General features: G+C 47.2%; 1 protein-coding gene across 2 annotated transcripts in view; it reads left to right on the forward strand.

Moving 5' to 3' along the window:
* The first annotated feature begins 1,506 nt into the window (after positions 1-1,506).
* The window catches only part of RHOQ (ras homolog family member Q), a 36,687-nt gene continuing 18,860 nt past the window's right edge, over positions 1,507-19,333 (forward strand). Inside the window, exons 1-2 of one of the 2 annotated variants that reach the window (XM_005296123.5) lie at positions 1,507-2,213; positions 2,791-2,849. In XM_005296123.5, coding sequence (XP_005296180.1) covers positions 2,072-2,213; positions 2,791-2,849 — 201 coding nt within the window. In that variant the 5' untranslated portion in view covers positions 1,507-2,071. The remainder of the gene's footprint in view (positions 2,214-2,790; positions 2,850-19,333) is intronic. The other variant, XM_005296124.5, reaches the window with a different exon arrangement.

A 19,333-nucleotide genomic window follows, 5' to 3' on the forward strand; every position in this document is an offset into this window, starting at 1 on the left:
GGACCCGCTGTTGCTTTTTACAGATTCAGACTAACATGGCTACCCCTCTGATACTTGACACAATGGGAGTTTTGTCATTGACTTTAATGGAGCCAGGGTTTCACCCATAATCTCTTATACCAGGGGTCGGCAACCTTTGGCACATGGCTCGCCAGGGTAAGCACCCTGCCGGGCCTGGCCGGTTTGTTTACCTGCTGCATCCGCAGGTTGGGCAGGATCGTGGCTCCCACTGCCCGCAGTTCGCCGCTCCAGGCCAATGAGGGCTGCGGGAAGCGGCACGGGCCGAGGGATGTGCTGGCCGCGGCTTCCCACGGTCCCCATTGGTCAGGAACGGCGAACCGCGGCCAGTGGGAGCCACGATCTGCCCAACCTGCAGACGCAGCAGGTAAACAAACTGGCCAGGCCCGCCAGGGTGCTTACCCTGGTGAGCCGCATGCCAAAGGTTGCCGACCCTGTCTTATACAATATATTTTATCATTAGTTCTTGCCAAGCTAATGTGAGGGTGTTGGCCAACAAGATACTACCTGGGAACTCAATAAATCCCAGGGCCCTGCTAAGTATTAAGTACTTGGCAGCTCAGCACTGCATCCAGACTTCTCAATGATGGTTTAAAACTTGAGGCAAAGTTAGCAGCACCCCCTAGCTTGGATGGCATTGCTTGTTGTTTGAAGACCCAACATGTGTGGTTGTTTGGATATATGGATTATTGTGGTTTAATTTAATAGCTATGAAAGGCCTGGTTTCTTCAGCACTGGATATATATTAGAGATGGGTTCATACAGAGGCAAATCTGTATTTAGGACTGAATTTCATGACTCAGACATATACACATGTCCCGAATGTATGCACATGACGCAGTCATGAAATTCAGACCCAAGAACAGATTTGCTTCTGTTCGAGGACATCTCTAATATATATCCAGTGCTGAAAAAAACATTCCTTTTCTGACTGATTCTTTTCACAGTGGTGTTCGCAGGTCAGCCCCATTTCAACCTGACACCATTTTGTTTTTAAAAGTTTTCTTCTTATCCATAGAGGATAAGTTTTCATTTTGTGGAGGGAAGGGAGAAAAGATCCCAACAACTCTTCACAACAGGAAAATTAATTGGTGTTAATTTCTAACCTGTCAAAAACACACTCACTGGGAAGGAGGCTCTCTCAATACGAAAGTAATTTTTCAAAATCTACCCCTTTCGGATAAAGGATGAAGGATTTTGCTTTCTGTGTGTGTGTGTGGCGGGAAAGAGAGAAAATGAGACATTATAATCTCATGTTCTATAGAGATGAAGTTTTAATGTGCTTGTTTGATATAGGTGCATGTATATGTATGTACATCATCATCTCTATCCATCTGGCTAATCCATCTAGTTTAAAACTCCCTCTTTCAGACAGACAGCTCATCTACGAGACGATCAGCTCCCAAATCAGCGGGCATGTGACGATGGTTTTATTGGAGGAAGGGATTCCCCTTTTTCTTTTCCTTTCCAGAAGGAAGCCCTGGGCGCACTTGCAAAGCCCTGAACGTTTCTAAGAGCTGCTGGCTCTTTGGAGAGGAGCCCTGAGTTGCTCTTTAGCAATTTGGCTTCGCTCCTCCTTTCCCCTCCGAATCAAGCTAGTCTGAGATTGCAGGGTTTCCGAAGTGGTGGCTGAAGCCGGGACAAGTTGGGGGAGGGGGCGGGAAGGAAAGTGGCCGAACACTTGCTTTGGGGAGCTCTGTCCTGGCCCCTCTCTCGGGGGCGTTTGTCCTTGCAGCCTGGGGGCGAGCTCGCACCTGGGTGGCCGCCTGGGCTAGAGGAGAAAAGTGCCGTGCTTTGTACTGGTTTTCCTGCTCAAAGTTCCTGTTTTCTCAGAGCTGCAAGTCTTATGATCCATTGTGTCATCGCGCTCAGCTGGCAGGGGCGAGAGGAAGGAAAATCCCTCCGAGCCAAATTTGGCCCTGCCCGGGGGAGAAATGCCATCTCCGGCGAGCTGCGGCGCCTGCTAAGCGACCCGCAGCCGGGGGCGGCGAAGATGCGGAATCGCCCTTCGGAGCTCAGCTGAACCCTTGACAATGACGACTGGCCCCGAACCATGGCCAATGGGACCGGGACGGTCATGCTGAAATGCGTGGTGGTGGGGGACGGGGCCGTGGGCAAAACTTGCCTGCTGATGAGCTACGCCAACGACGCGTTTCCAGAGGAGTATGTGCCCACCGTGTTTGACCACTATGCAGGTGAGGGGCGCTCGGGATCGGTAGTAAACGTGGGGGCTTAGAAGTGCTGAGTAAGAGGCTTCTCCTCTGCAACAGAAGAACTTTAGCGGAACTTTGCCATTTTCCAACACTGAGCCTCCTGCCTTGACCTTCTTCACAGAGTCTGGTTTTAACCCTTCTGTGCCGGTCCTGCCTGCCTGCCCACTTCCATCTCCCCTTGGAAAGGATCCTCCAGATGAAAGTACATACAAAGGAGCCTGGCCCAGTATGCTTTAACTGCTGGGGGGCGGTGCCGGCGCATAGAAATGTCTGAACAAGACCAAAAAATTAAAAAGTGCCTGGAAAGGTTTTAAACAGGACTGCCACTGGCTCTGGGTGCTTGACATGAAACGACATAAATATTAAACCCATTCTTTCTGCATCTCCAAGTGCATTGCAGATGTGTTCTTGTACTAGCTTTTTTTTAGACCTCTTTTTTTTTTAATGTTGAGTTTGTTTGTATAACTGAAAACACTTTTCTGCCTTTGTGTCAGAAGGTTGCTTTGTATGCCCCTTAGCAACATGATTAGCGACATCTTTATTTTTTCCTCTTTTACAGTCACTGTTACGGTTGGGGGGAAGCAGTATCTGCTGGGGCTGTATGACACTGCAGGACAGGTGAGTACTTTCAGATCCAGCCAAAACGCTAATCCAACACCTGGAGGTTTTTTATTATTCCAGCCTGAAGTGTTTTCCAAAGCTTAGTTATTTTCATGGTTGTGTACACATTGATTAATTCAGGGGTGTTTGTTTATGTTGGACTGTCTCGCTACACTGATTTGTAATAATCACCTGCTTCCATCAAGTTCCATGTGTTGCCATGTTTTTAAAACCAATGATAAAAACAGGATGTTGGGTTTAAAAAAAATAATTAATCAAACTCTTATTCCAGTCAGCTGTGATAGACTTTATTTTTAGTTTTAAATGGCCAGGTCCTCTTGAGTTCTCTGTCTAGTCCCTTATTGGTGACTGAAGTACATGACTGTAGGGTTCTGATTGGTGGCTAATGGCATCATCTAATATTATGGGAAGGCATTTTGTCTGGTTCGGTTTGTTACAGGATTGCAACACGTCACTTGAATTCCTGAAATCATCATTCTGAGTCCAAACAATTGCAATGACTTTTGTAGCCTGTCTAGATTTGAAACCCTCTTTTGATTAATATTCTGAATGGCTTTATGCAGTGTGAGATCTGTTTCTCTTCCTTTTCAAGCACACCTCATCTGACAGAAACCCAGATTATTGCAGTCTCTCTTGATCATGCTTAATTAGGAAAATTTAAATAACTAAAAGTTTTTTGCAATTTATAAAAAAGACTGCCTCATTTTAAGTGTTCTCACTCTCCGCTACCTCCATTTGTAATTATTTGGTGCCCAAACAGCACAAACTGAATAATTTGTGCTAGCAAGCCTCCAAATACAAATCCTATGGTGAAAGATGCTTTGTCCATCTTTAGATTTTAAAACTGCTTACAGCAAACAAAACCTGCTTGAAGTGCAGGGGATCCCTGGTATTATTGTATTGATATTTGTGGCATCTGTTAAGATGTCAAGAAAAGATTTCAATAACTATTGAGTTTACATTAAAAACACCTACTTTCTCCAAATCTGCAGACGAAGAAACTGTTACAAGTTAAATGACATGGAGCTGCTTGGGGGGCTTATCTAAACAAAATAATTCATAAAGGTTGACATTGCAATGTCTTGAGCCTCTCACAAGGAGGCACTCTGCATACTGCAGGATTGAGGCCAAATTTCTTTTTTAAATGGTCCAAAATTCCCAACCGTAAGGGACATGACGACTGTGGTTTTTCATTCAAATATATGTAAGGTTTTTTTTTCCCTGTTAAGATAATCTAGTCTGATCTGCATAGTACAGACCATAGACTTCATCCTGTGATTTCTATATATAGCCCAACAACTAGTGTTTGAACTAGAGTCTATGTTTCAGACAGACATCCATCTTAAGCAAAGTAAACAACATTCAAAGTAAACAAGCAAAGTAATGGGCAGCAGGTTTAAAACAAATAAAAGGAAATTCTTCTTCACACAGCGCACAGTCAACCTGTGGAACTCCTTGCCTGAGGAGGTTGTGAAGGCTAGGACTATAACAGGGTTTAAAAGAGAACCTCCATGAATTTATCTAGTTAAGTCCATTAATGGCTATTAGCCAGGATGGGTAAGGAATGGTGTCCCTAGCCTCTGTTTGTCAGAGGGTGAAGATGGATGTCAGGAGAGAGATCACTTGATCATTGCCTGTTAGGTTCACTCCCTCTGGGGCACCTGGCATTGGCTACTGTCGGGAGACAGGATACTGGGTGGATGGACCTTTGGTCTGACCCAGTATGACCATTCTTATGTTCTTATTCACCCAGTTATATATAATATGCTTTAAATGGGCATGAAATGAATTGCAAAATTCCTACTAGCAGAGGCAACAGAAATAAGTATTTGAACTGGCCTCATTTCCAGCTAGGCAAAAGTCATATCTATATCTGAAGGATGTTTGGTTGGTTGGTTTGTTTTTAAACCAGAAAGTCATGTTTCATGACTAGGGCCCTACCAAATTCATGGCCATGAAAAATGCCTCACAGACTGTGAAATCTGGTCTTTTGTGTGGCTTTAACCTATACTATACAGACCAGTCCTGACCCAAAAGGGAGTTGCAGGGTTGTTGCAAGGTTATTTTAGGGGGGTGGGGTTTGATGGTATTGCCACCCTTACTTCTGCCCTGCCTTCAGAGCTGGGTAGCCGGAGAGTGGCAGCTGTTGGCCAGGTGCCCAGCTCTGAAGGCAGCGCCCCACCAGCAGCCGTGCAGAAATAAGGGTGGCAATATCATACCGTGTCACCCTTACTTCTGTGCTGCTGCTTTCAGAGCTGGGTGGCTGGACAGTGGCGGCTGCTGACTTAGGACCCAGCTCTGCAGGCAGCAGTGCAGAAGTAAGCATTGCAATACCGTACCATGCCATCTTAACTTCTGCGCTGCTGCTGGTGACAGCTCTGTCTTCAGAGCTGGGCTCCCGGCCATCAGCCACCACTCTGTGGCTGCCCAGCTCTGAAGGCAGCACCGCTGCCAGCAGCAACACAAAAGTAAGGGCAGCAGTACCGCAACCCTACCTACAAGTACTTTGCAGGCCCTCCCCCCCACAACTCCTTTTTGGGTCAGGGCCCCTACAATTACACTGTGAAATTTCAGATTTAAATATCTGAAATCATGAAATTTATTATTTTTAAAATCCTATGACCATGAAATTGACCAAAATGGACTGTGAATTTGGTAGGGCCCTATTCGTGACTATGATGTCATTGATGTAAATACAGGCAAGTAGTGCACAAATAAGAGTCATTTAATGTTTCCTCTATCATAGTCCTATTATCCAACATTCAACTGTTCTGTAAATGTTTTGTTGTCAGACTGGAATTAGGCCTCTCCTATAATGCCAAAACTCTAATATATGAAACATTTAAAAAATACGTTCAAGAAAATAGGGCATTTGATTTAATAAAACATTTATTAACATTCTAAAACCTATTTAAAGTACAGTACAGAAAATGTAGGACTACTGGTTTTAAACAGAACTTAGTGTTAGGTGGCATCTGAAATCACTCTGTCTCAGTTTGTTACTGTTTTGGGGGGTTAACAGAGTGCATACAGCTTTGTCTCAGTCTTGCAGTATTCTGTATGTTTATGTATTGCAAGCATACCAGTATAGAAGCTGGGCACCCTATGTTCTCCTGTGTAACTAGTGGGATGCACCAGTTAATACATAGCAGTCAGATAAACTCAGTTACTCCTGATTTATCTCAGGAAAAGCTGGTTAGTGTTAGGTGTCCAGACCTTGGAGTATTAAGTCAAAGAAACTCTGTTAAGATTTTTAGTCCTCAAAATTTAAACTTTAAAACTGTTATTATCTGATGGACCAGATCCTGCAGCCTTTACTCAAGCACGGTTACTCACTTGATTTAAGGTCAGTGAATCTGGCCCTAGCTTTTTAAGTGTACCAGCCCATTTAAAAAAAGTAGTGTCTGCAGTATCTTTGTAAGGTGTCTAACAATGGGTGAAAAGAGGAAATTGTGTTTGGTTCCCCTCCCTTACCAGATCACATGCAGCTCCCCCCTCCCCCATCTCCCCTTTGTGATGAGAGCTCAGCTGCCTTTATATCCCTACCCCCCACGCTCTTGTTCCTCCACTTCCATGGAATGTGCCCACCAGGTCCAGGATCCGCACAAGGGAGGGGAAGAAGAGAAAGTGGGCTGGGGACAGGGATGTGTCCTCCCGCTGCTCCTCTGAAGATTGTGAGGAAATGGTCATAAAGCCTAGGTGTGTGAGATCCTTTCTGCAGGGTCCCCTGTGTGGTTGGGCGTCCCCTTTAAAGGGTTGGAGAGGGATCCCCAGGGGCAGTTATAACTAGGGGGAGTACCTGATAGCTGTGCTAGGAGGTGCTGGTGGCCAGGCCTACAGCATTACCAGGGATCTCTGCATGGGTAGTAGCCCTGGCCTCCTATGGCTTCCCCAAGGACACTTGAATGGGTTTCTGTGATTTTTTTTTTTTTTTTCAAGGGTGGGGTGGTAGGAAGAGCAGCAAATCCTTCCTCCATCAGAAAAAATCAGAGAGGAACTGCATGAGGGGAACTTTGTAGAGGCTTCTCCTCCTCTGTGCTCCCCTCCCAGTCAACCCAGCCTGGTGTGTTTATACTGTCTGCTGGCTCATCAGAAGCAGTTATCTGGCAAGCCCTTCTTCCCAGAGTTATGATGTCATCTGGGATTATGCTGGTGCATGAAGATACAGATGCTTTGCTACAATGAGTTGCTGTATAAAGTGGAGGTTTTTAAGCCAAAATAGTCATTTTTATTTCAATTCCTTGAAAACAGTAGTGGCAGTGTGACGAGGTCAGTGTTTGCCAAATGGAACAAGAGAAATGGGGTAGGGCAGCAGTTCTCAACCAGGGGTATGGGGCCCCTTGTGGGGCTGTGAGCAGGTTTCAGGGGGTCCACCAAAATAAAGCAGAGAGCAGGGCCAAAATTAGACTCACTGGGGCCTAGGGCAGAAAGCCAAAGCCTAAACCCCCCCTTCCTGGGCTGAAGCCAAAGTAGGGTGTTTAATCACACAAACCCAAACACCCTTGCCCTGCCCCTTCCCTGAGGCCCCACCCTGCTCACTCCATTCCCCCTCCCTCTGTCACTTGCTTTCTCCCACCCTCACTCACTTTCACTGGGATAGGGCAGCGGGTTGGGGTGCGGGAGGGGGTGTGGGACCGAGTGGTTCGGAGTGTGGGTGGGGACTCCGGGCTGAACCTGGGGCAGGGGGTTGGGGTGCAAGCTGTGGGAGGGAGTTTGGGTGCAGGATGGGGCTCTGGGCTGGGGCAGGGGGTTGGGGTGCAGGCTCTGGCCGTGAGGCGCTTACCTCGGGCGGCTCCTGGTCGGCGGTGCAGCAGGGCTAAGGCAGGCTGCCTGCTCTGGCCCCAGGGTGCTCCCAGAAGCGGCTGGCATGTCCCTGTGGCCCTTGGGGGGAGCAGGGGACTCCACGCACTACCTGTGCCCACAAGCGCTGCCACTGCAGCTCCCATTGGCTGCAGTTCCCAGAAGCCTGAGCAACTTAGCTTTGCAGGGCCCCTTGTGGTGTGGCTCTTGGCAACTGCTCTGTTGCTACGCCCTAACACCAGGCCTGGCTTTTAATCTACTGAAAAATAGTTGTTGTGGCATGTGTGGGCTGTGGAATGTTTATAGCATGGTGGGGTGTGGGGGCGGCGCTCAGAAGGAAAAGTTAAGAACCTCTGGAGTAGGGGGACAGAAACGCTTCTAAAACAATATTCTTAAAATAGAAAATAAAAATATTTAAAGCATTATAGATACTGCTTCTGGGTGTCTCCTCCACGTCAGTGTAATAGCAGGCGGCTTCCTAAATACGTCTGCTGCTGACTGCTAATTTAACAATATACTTCACAGCCCGATCCTCAGTGGCTGTACATAAGAGTAGCTCCATTGAAGCTTTGCTGATTTACACCAGCAGAGGATCGACCCTTACATTCTGACTTAGTGATGCAGGTGATTTCCTCACCCTCCCCCTCCAAATTGGTTCGCTATGAAATACCGTGTCAGCCCTATAACACCTATCGTCTCAGAGCTTTGTCACGTACGTGGCCCTCCCTTTACCATAGTAGTTATCCATATAACACCCCTGTAGATGGGGATTTAGTATTTACCTATTATACAGATGGGATACTGGGGCACAGAGAGACTAGGTGACTTGCCCAAAGAAGTCTGTGGCAGATCAAGGAACTGAACTGGGGTCTCTTGTTAGTGCCCTAACCACTGGGCCCTCCTCCCTTTCCTGATGTCCTCACTCTCTGTAGGCCTGAAATTCTGACCTCTCTTGTCACCCAAGTGTCTCTTTACTTATTCCCACACTTATCCACCTGTGAGAGGCTTTTGTTCAGTGGAAGGTTCGGTACGCTTCCAAGTTATTGAGTGTGCTGTGAAGAAGCCAGTTGGAAACAAATAATAGGTTTCTTAATCACCACAAACTACTACAGATCACTTAATCCCTCAGACCTAGGTTGAAGTAAAATGGTTTGAAAGACTAATTCTGATATCTTCATAAAAATATGAGAGGATAAAAGTTACGTTGGTCCGAGATTGTGAATATACAGAACAAAAAGACTGGTTAGGATCTCACACACACAAACTTCTTTCTATACACAGACAGACATTTCTCTGTAGGTGATGCGTGCACCCACCCACCCATCAGGCTTTCCTCTGACTGAAAATATTTAGGGCCTAGTTCAGCAGAAAATAGCCAGTACAGCTGCTGGACAGTAGAAGCTCTAGTAGCCTGTTTAGTTCTGCAGCTGTTCTAGCTCCTAGGCCAGGAGGAGAGTGATAACTATGCCTCTCCAGTGGCCATGCCATGCCAGATAAGGCATTCCACAGCCAGTTCCTCTCAGAGGCGCAGTCTGTTGCTCCACCCAGCCCTGTTGCTGTGTATAGGAATTCAATGAAGCTGAGGAGAATTATTTTTGACCGTCTGAGTTTCCTATCAGGCCCTCAGGATTTGTAGCAATGTCACCCATTTTTAAGTTGCCTAGATTTCCTCCCTCATCTTTATTTTCCCTCGCTTTCTAGCAACCTCTCCCTTTGAGAGGATATGCCAGTGTACAATGGACAAGTAACAGTGTGCTGCAGTGGTGGTTATTAGGGGACCACTGTTTTTCAGGGTGGCTGGATTTCATCTAGAGCAGGGGTCGGCAACCTTTCAGAAGTGGTGTGCTGAGTTTTCATTTATTCACTCTAATTTAAGGTTTCGCGTGCCAGTAATACATTTTAATGTTTTTAGAAGGTCTCTTTCTATAAGTCTATAATATATAACTAAACTAGTGTTGTATGTAAAGTAAATAAGGTTTTTAAAATGTTTAAGAAGCTTCATTTAAGATTAAATTAAAATGCAGAGCCCCCCGGACCGGTGGCCAGGGCCCGGGCAATGTGAGTGCCACTGAAAATCAGCTCGCGTGCTGCCTTCGGCACAAGTGCCATAGGTTAGGGTTACTATATTTCCACAATCAAAAAAGAGGACACTGGGGGGGGGGGGGGGGGAGGGGGCAGGGAAGCCCCCCCCACCACCACCCTGTCCCCATCCACTCCCTCCCACTTCCTACCCCCTGACTGCCCCCCTCAGAATCCCCCCCGCTTCTTGTCCCCTGACTGCCCCCTGCTGAGAACCCCCCACCCCTAGGACCCTACCTGTCCCCTGACTGCCCCGACCCTTATCCACTCGCATGGGTGGCAGGGTTGTAGACATTTTGTTGGTGCCCAGAACACCCCCCCCCCCACCTGCCTAAGGCTCTGGGAGGGAGATTGGGTGGGGGGAGGAGGTCTGGGGTGCAGGTCCTGGGCTGGGGATTAGGGTGCAGGAGGGGTGCAGGCTCCGGGCTGGGGCAGGGGGTGGGTGTGCAGGAGGGGGCGAGGGGTGCAGGCTCTGGGATGGAGTTTGGGGGTGGGAGGCAGTGCAAAGGGAGGGGGTGCAGGCTTTGGGAGGGAGCTTGAGGGCAGGAGGGGGTGTGTAGGAAGGGGGAGGGGGTTTGGGAGGGAGTTTGGGGATAGGAGGGGATGCAGGGGTGGGGGCTGTGGGTCTGAGGATGAGGGGTTCATGATGCAGGAGGAGGCTCAGGGCTGGGGCAGAGGATTAGGGGGCTGGGGCTGAGGGGTTTGGGGCGTTGGGGCTCAGGGCTAGGGTGGAAGGGCAGAGTAAGGGCAGCCTGTCTTCCCATTAGTGGATGGGGGATGCTAGGACCCGGGGGCAGCAGACAGCAGTTGCTGTTGGCTCTGGCAGTACAAGCAGGCGGGGGAAGGGGTGGAGGGGGGGTGGCAGGTGGAGGCCGGGGACCCATACAAAACTCCCCCGCTCCCTGACTGCTCCCCCCCTCCCGACTCCCCTTACCATTCTGGCTCCACGTGTTTGCAAAACACGCTGCCCAGTGGGTCGGTTTGTGTGTTACACAGGGCTGCAGACAGAGGGAGGGGGGGAGCAGGGGAGGGCTCTGGCTGCTGGAGGCCAATGGGAGTGGGTCAATCGGCCCAGCTGCCCAATCAGCAGCCGCACTCTGCATGGAAGGGAGGGAGGGAGGCGAGGGAGAAAAAAAACCCGGACATTTTAACCTTGTTACCAATTCCTCACGGACGGCTATTTAGAGATGCAAAAGCCGGACATGTCCGGGGAAATACGGACGTATGGTAACCCTACCATAGGTTGACTATGAGGTTAATGTTACTGCCTAGGGTTACCATTCGTCCGGATTCCCCCGGACATGTCCGGCTTTTTGAGCTAAAAATAGCATCCGGGGGGAATTTGTAAATGTCCGGACCCCCCCCACACACACACACCCACCCCCCATGCAGAGCGCGCGCGGCTAACAGGGCAGCCGGCCGGATGGTGCCACTTGCATGGGGCTCCGACAGCCAGAGAGAGCCCATCCTCCGCCTCCCCTGCTGCAGAAATCCCTCCCTCCCTCCCTCCCTGCATTCGCAGATCGCCTCCGGCAGTCTGGAGCTCCTTCCCCGCTCCTCAGCGTGCCGGGACCAACGGCTCCGGCTGTTCCTGAGCAAGCTCACAGAGACACTAGGCGAAGGCCAACAACAAGAGAGCCAGGTGGTCGGAGAAGGGGCAGAGAGGTTTTGGAGGGGGCAGTCAAGAGACGGGGGGGGGGGGGGGGGTCGGGAGTTCAGGGGGAGGGCTTTCTGGGGGTGGGGGTGTGGATAAGGTTTTGGGCAGTCAGGGTACAGGTAGGGGGTAGGGTCCTGGGGGGCAGTTGGGGGGGATCTTAGGAGGGGGCAGTTAGGGGACAAGGAACAGGGAGGCTTAGGTAGGGGGTGGGGTTCTGGAGGGCAGTTAGGAGCAGGGGTCCCAGGAGGGGGCAGTCAGGGGACAAGGAGAGGGGGGGGGTGTTTGGGAGTTCTGGGGGGGAGCTGTCAGGGGGCAGGAGTGGGGAGAGGGATCGGAGCAGTCAGGGGACAGGGAGCAGAGGGGTTTAGATGGGTTGGGAGTTCTGGGGGGGGCTGTCAGGGGGTGGAGAGTGGTTGGATGGGGCGTGGGAGTCCCAGGGGTCTGTCTGCGGGTGAGGGTGTAGATAAGGGTTGGGGCAGTCAGGGTACAGGTAGGGGGTAGAGTCCTAGGGGGCCAGTTAGGATGGGGGGAGGGTCTCAGGAGGGGGCAGTCAGGGGACAAGGAGCGGGGGGAGGGTTGGAGGTTCTGAGGGGGAAAGTGGGAGGGGCAGGGGCGGGGCTCCTCCCGTCCTCTTTTTTGCTTGCTGAAATATGGTAACCCTATTACTGCCTCCACGTTTCCTTGCTGAGACTCAGCCTCTTTTCAGAACACAGGCTGCCCCTTCCTTTTGAGTAAGGACCATGTTGTGAGTCCAAGGCTGTAAAGCTCTGAGCTCCTCTTCAGCTCCCACTGAAACCGACAGAAGTTGAAGGTATTGAGCACTTCGTTTACCCAGTTTAGATAATGATGGGGATTTGTATTCCAGTAGCACCCAGCAGCCTCAGTCAGGATCTGAGCACTATTGGACTAGCTAATACTTAAGTGCATACTTAAATCTGGGTATTCTCACTCAAAGGCACTTATATTTTGTCTTAATGTAGGCCCTGATATTGGAAATCCTTTTCTTTCTTGAGGTCAATTTAACTAAGGTGCTAAAAGTTAAGCACGTGTATAAGTGTTTGCAAGACTGGGGCCTAAATTAAGACCAGGCACAAAAACAAGTGAGTAACTAAGAAGCTGGGGGCATGCATGAGGGAGAATGAGGGTGACGGAAAGGCATGGTTACATTGACAAGCTGCATACACAATTTGCAGAATGAGATTTGTTGTTGTTGCTATATATAAACTGAGAGATAGTAGTGATATCTGTAATCCCTGCTGGCCACCTCTCTAGCCATTATCTGATGATCCAGTTCAGCCATCTTTTCTCTTTTCACCATGGTACTGACTTGATTACGCAACACATCTTTTCTGGCTAGTTACAGGGATGTGTGTTGAGATATGGCTTTCCTCCCTTACAGCCCATTTACTCTTAGTTGGCCCTGAAATGGCGTCTTGGGTCAAATGCAGCCCTGGAGCATGCAAGTGCAAATCCATCGAACACTGGGCCCATAACAGTTAACAGCTTGCATCTCAATTACTGTAAAACTTGAAAAAACTGGCTATTTTAGTAGATAAAAAATAAATTATAGCAATTATCACTTCTCCCTTTCTAGTTAGGCTAGTTGCAGCTGGGAAGTTACGTGCCCACTGTTGGGTGCCCACTGCCCCATGTGTATTTCAGCACCTCAGTCTGTGTAGAGTCCAGGACATGCTCCCTTGAGCGGTTGGTGTATGCCTGGGGATTATGTCCCTAGCCAGAACGTATGGAGCTCTCCAGCAGCAACTAGCCTGTGGAAATGGGTGTGTGCAGATGACATTAAAATGAAAATGTTCCTAATATGCTGTGTGCAATTTAAGCCATACAGTATCTACAGGGCAACAGACGAATGTCAAACATAATTTTGTTAATTCTTTTATCAGACTGAGAATTATAGGGAAGAGTTGTTAATGCAAACCAGATTTCCTCAGTAACAGTAAAGGGAACACTTAAAAACTACGGGTTGATTTTTAAAAATGTTTTTTGAAGAATAATTCTTGTGCAGCGCTTTCCATTTAATCAGTTCAAAAGGATTCATAAACATCAATTAAACAAGTTTCCCAGCACCCTTGTGAGGTAGAGAAGTATCACTATCCCCAGTATATAGATGGGGGGGGGGGGGGGGGGGAAACTGAGGATCAGAGATACTAACGCCTACATTTTCAAAAGTGCCTATTAAACTTGGGTGGTAAATTTGAGACACCTAAAGCATTTCCCACCCCCCAGTTTATGTTAAGAGGTAACAGTTCCTTTTGAAAATCAGGCCCTGGGTACCTTAAATTGGGTACCAAAAGGTAATGGATGCTTTTGGAAGCTACAGACCTAAGTGATTTGACCAAAGTCACAAAGTCAGTGGCAGATCTTAGTAAAGACCTCAGAGCCAATTAACCCAGTGTGAGAGGCCCTTCTGTAAAATCTCTTAACACTAAAGAATACAGATGAAATGTTTGAAACATATTTCTGGAATCTCTACTGATTGAGAGACCCTACTACTAAACAGACTATAGTTAGTGTGAAATACAGTAAAAAAATCCACATTTTAGATTACTAGTAACTAGGTGTCCTTGAATTTGAGACCAACATCCATATGAACTCCATTCTTTATTATCACATCTAGGTTTTTGTGACACCTATCTAATATTCTGTGCACCTCTCATAAATTAAAGAGACAATATTGAAAATAAACAGTAATTATTGATCTGCCAATAAAACATTTCCACCTGTTTGGTTTTTTTTTGTTTTTCTGCATTGATTTTAACTTGTCACATCTGCACTCATTCGATAAAGGAAAATATCAAATAGAGGGGCCAATCTCATCCCTCTTTCCTCTTTGAGTTAAGGTGATTTAATTAAGTCTAGAAATTCTGATAGAGATTATACCAAACTTTGAGAATTTCAGGCAGGTTTGACTCTCCTGATCTGAATCTATGCTTACTTTGGTTCTAAAATAAGAAGGGACCCATTTTCTGGAGCCAACTTTGAACCCCAGCCTAAACCTAATCTGGACCTGAATACATCTTTTTCAGTTTGTCTACTTTCCATAGTTAAATACCTTAGATCACATTACTTGTCTTCTTAGTATCTATATTAGGGGCTAACCCAAAACTATTTGATGTTAATAGGAGTCTTTCCATTGACTTCTATGGCCTTTCCATCAGGTCCTATATCAAGAGCATACTAACAAAATGACGGTCAATTTAATTTGACAAAATATTAATTTCCAATCCTAAACATTCAAAAATCATGAGTCAGTTCCACCCCTCCCCCAATCCATGACACTTTTGGGGGGAAAAATCCACTCTGAAGTTCTTTTCATTTGTCTTCTGATTTGAGTCTTTTGGGTTAATGTTTTCAAGTTTTTCTTCACACCCATAAGGGCTAGAAACTCACCTTCTCCTTTAAATTAAAGCTGTGATTCTTATGTAATCACAGGCCCAGCTGCTGGGGCTTTAAGAAAAACACTAGGTTTCATGAGACTCGCAATAAAAATCACAGGAGTTAGCAACACATATGAATATTACCATTCCTAGAATACATGCTTTTGAACAGAGCCTCCAGACTTATTTTTTCTAACTAAAAAACCAAACCCACCATCACCGCTTCTTTTTATAATCTTATTGAGAAACTGGAAAGAATGGGAGAGCAGTAAAAAGAAAAGTCCATTTCATATTAGTTTGGAATTGAATAACCTGTTTATGAAAAATGCTTTTGAATACCAAAGTAACACTTATAAAAGAGTTATGGAAAGATTGTCATTTGACTCATGTAGCTACTACAGTAATAATTCTTCTTTAATGTTCTATACTGCATCATTCTGTGGCAGTAAATGCAGTAATTCCTCTTGCAATAGCCAGCACTTGGTGGTTTGCATATAACAAAACACTATTTATTCTCCAGAGCAAAGGCACATTTATCAGCATCATAGGTGAACATAGTGCTTTATAGACAAAACAAAGACAGAATCCTGCCTCAAGCAGCTTGCAATCTAAATTAGACATAGCAAGGGCCAGAGATAAGAGTGAATGCTGAGTGATCATCAGTGTTGCTGAGTGTTAAGTATGCATCTTGCTAGTTCCTCTTGGGTATTGCTTTTCATTGAAATTTGGATACAATGTCTGGAGTGAATGCTTGGGTGGAGCTCAGAGGTGACACAGGCTGCCTTTATTAGTAATTTAACACAGAGGTAGAGACTGTGCATAAACAGTGAGAGATTTGCTAACAGAATAGTGGAAACCCGGGATAGGATTTTCAGATGTACTCAATGTTAAGCTAGTTCTGCTTCTACTGAAGTCCATGAACTCTTGAAGGTAGGCTGATGCTGAACACGCTTGAGAAACCACACCCTCCAGCACATTGTGCAGAAGAATTCCAGAAAACACATCCCCTTTAATTCATGAAAGTTTTTCATAGTGATGTATTCTAAAATGTGCATGAGGTCACATCAGTGCTTCAGAGGTGCCAGGGCTCAGCTGCATCAGTTCTGAATGTTTAAAAAAAAAAAAATTGCTTGCTCCCCGGCACATCTTTCATTACAAATAAAACACTGGGTGGCACTGGTCTCTTACAACTTTAGTGTCATTCTAGATCTGCTGATGCGCAACTATGACAGGAATGAATCGTAAGAAGTCTGTATAAAGACTTAGGTCCATTTACCTTATAAGAACAGTTTTTAAATTACTTAGTGTTGGAACAATCACTTTTGTCTTTATTTGTAATAGGTCCTTTCCCTGTTAAGGTCTATTAGATCATTGAGTCCATTGTCCGGCATGTGTAGGATATAGTACCCAAACAGAGGACGTGTCCAATATTAGACAATACACTACCCCAGCACACTTCCCCCCCCCCCCATTCCCTCTAGAAAAGGCTACTTGCCTCCAGGCCCTACTACAAATTGTAACGAGTGCTGGTACAGTAGAAGGAGTTGTCAGAGTTGTCTGCAGTGCACCCAATCTCCCAGGAGAAAACAACTGAGCTGAAAGTTAGCATCCTGTTATTCTCAGAGTGTAGCATTTTTGCCATATTGTTGAACTACTGGGTGAATGTCAAGTATTTAAATTTAAGTCCAAGGGAGTAATGGTTGCTAGTGTGAGGTTCTTACAGGGGGATGTCACAGAACTCAGTGGGATCCTACTGCTTTTCCTTTCTTGAAAAAAAATCTTTGCTTGGTTGTTGAATGAATTTATCTAGCATTAACCTAGAGTTACCAAGTTTGGTTGGATGTATTCCTAGAGGTTTCATCACATGACTGTCTTTCTTTAATTAAAGATTACTCTTTGATTCCTGGAGACTCCTGGACAATCCTGGAGGGTTGGCAACCCTGCATTGACCCAATGCATGCTTCCCCCTCCCCCAGCTTGTCTCAGGTTGGTGCCAGTCTTGTTAGGCTGCAGGCTCAAACATAACATGTGAACCACTGAGGCTAACAGCTTGTTTTAGGAAGCTGCAGACTAATTCACTCTGTGCTGGTGTAAATTGTCCCCCACCATCATAGTACTGGAGAGTCTTAGTATACGTTTGACACTTAGAAGTAGTCCCACACATGAAGTACTTGCTTGGTGTTAGCCAGCCATGATGTAGAACATCTATAGAAGCATTAAACTGATCTCCTCTCTTAGCTGTCCACTTTAGGTTGAACAGTATCATTAAGATTTGCTCCATCATTTCCAGCTCTCAAATAATATAGAGCTATTTGCATGAGTCTCGATCCTCAAGTGGTGAGTATGGCCATAGCTCTTCTGGGCCAGATCCTCATGGATTTCACTTTGGTCTTGCATTGTGTTACAGGCTACAACACAACATTTAAAAAAAAAAATCTGTCACTGTGGATTTTTATGATTCTGTTGTTAGTGACTGTCTATAATTAACACTGGTGGAAATACATGCCATATAAGTGACATTCACATGAAATTGTATATTAAGGACCAAATCCCGAGTCCAGCACCAGTCAGGCTGGGCAGAAGTAATCCTCCCTCATGCTCTGACAGCAGTGCTGTAGATGCTCTATGAAAGCTGCTTCACACCAAAGTAGACTTTGGTGGCCCTTCTGTGTCTCCCCACATGAGGAAGGACTGGAAAATCCATGCAGGAACAGAATGTCTGGCTCCCTCCACCCCCACTGAGAAGGAAGCTCAGGCAGAGTGGAGGTCTATGCCATTCATAGAGGGCAAGCCTCCACCCCAGCATTCATTTCCCCTCCTTGCCCAGGAGAGTCACACCAGTTTCACTGCCAGGGGACCTCCTCTGTAGTCAGGAAGGTGGCTGGACTTGACCCAAAAGCTTAAATTTACCTCCCGCAACAATCTTTCATTCTATTCACAGTCCAAATAAACAAGGTTTGTTCTGGGGACTATCATGGAGGTTGGGAATAGAATCCACTTCTGAACATGAGGGTTAGGGTAGGGGCAGTTCTGCAAACCACTCTAACAACCTATAGACTGGTATAGCAGTCAGGGCCGGCTCCAGGCACCAGCCCACCAAGCTTGTGCTTGGGGCGGCACCTGGAGGGGGACGGTGCGGCGCTCCGGCCCCCGGGGAGAGCGGGGCCACAGCCGGGCTCGCCGCCCTCCCCCCGGCGCTCTGGCCACCCTCCCCCCCGGCTGCCGCCCTCCTCCCAGGGCTCCGGCCACCCTCCTCCCCCGCGCCCTCCCCCCGGCCGCCGGGGGGAGAGCAGAACCCCCACCGGGGCTCACTGCCCTCCTCCCAGGGCTCCAGCCGCCCTCCCCCCGGGGGGGGGGGGGGGGGGGGCTTTTTTGCCTGGGGCGGCAAAAAAGCCAGAGCCGGCCCTGATAGCAGCTGTGACCCTTGCCTTTGTGGAGATGTGTGGTTACTGGGGCTGCATAATGGTGAATGCAGGGAGCAGCCCCCATCCCTGCAGCCCATCCCAGTTCTTTTTGTGGTGAGCCATGCACAGCAGCTGCAGAGGTCAGCCACACCCCATATAGAGGGGAGCAAAGTGTTCCTGGGTTCCTGATTCATGGCCATCCCACCCACTCATATGCTATGCAGCACCATGGCTCTTCCACTGCACTGGGGAGTCTTCTGTTGTCACTGGTGGTGATGGGTAAATTTCACCCAATGTGATTATTATAAATGCCATTGGTCTCTTCCAGTTGTTAAATACATTGAAACTAAGCTTAACAGGCTTCTGTATAAAGGACAAATATCCAGCTGGAAAAAGCAGCTACTCAGGCATGTAAGCAATCCCACTCTTACAGATGCTTCAGAATAAAATTGTATCAAAAATCATAATTCAACTAGGCTTTTTCAATGTATAATTCATACCTGCTCTGAACAATTCTGCTCATCCCACTTTGGAGGTGGATTTGGGTATACTTATTTCCTTCTATAATACAGTAAGAGAGCACTTCTCTTGTGCTCTCAGTGTCTTTGCCATAAATTAAAAATACATGACTGCCATAAATTGGCAGCCTCTCGCCTTCCCTGTGAATCTAATATTAACAGACCACAATCTGGGCAAACAGATCACTTGCTCCATAAACGCAACCAGAAACCTGTGAAAATAGATGGGATTTGCTGTGTGCTCTTTTCCCCAAACACTTGTCGTGGGTCAACAGAACTTGTTTTGCCTGTATAGAAAATAAAGTTTGAAGATTTCAGGAAGTAGGAAAACTAAATGCAGCAGCCAGCACCATGGGGCCATGTGCCAAATTGGTGCCTCTGAACACGGCTATAATAGGAATAACACAGGCTATCGTCAGGGCAAATTCTGCTTTTATTTAGGGCCAGATTGGGACCTGCCTAGTTAGTTCAATATTTGGCTGCTCTCCCTCTGGCAGTGCCTCCTGTGGCAGCGTCTCCCCATTCCACACAGGTGGGTGCGGGAGTAGGTAGAGCCAAGGCTGAACAAGATCAGATGAGCCTATGCACCTGGTCAAGTAATTTGTGCTAGGTATAGAGCTATCACAGA

Source organism: Chrysemys picta, chromosome 3 (genome assembly GCF_011386835.1).
Source record: "Chrysemys picta bellii isolate R12L10 chromosome 3, ASM1138683v2, whole genome shotgun sequence".
NCBI lineage: Eukaryota > Metazoa > Chordata > Testudines > Emydidae > Chrysemys > Chrysemys picta.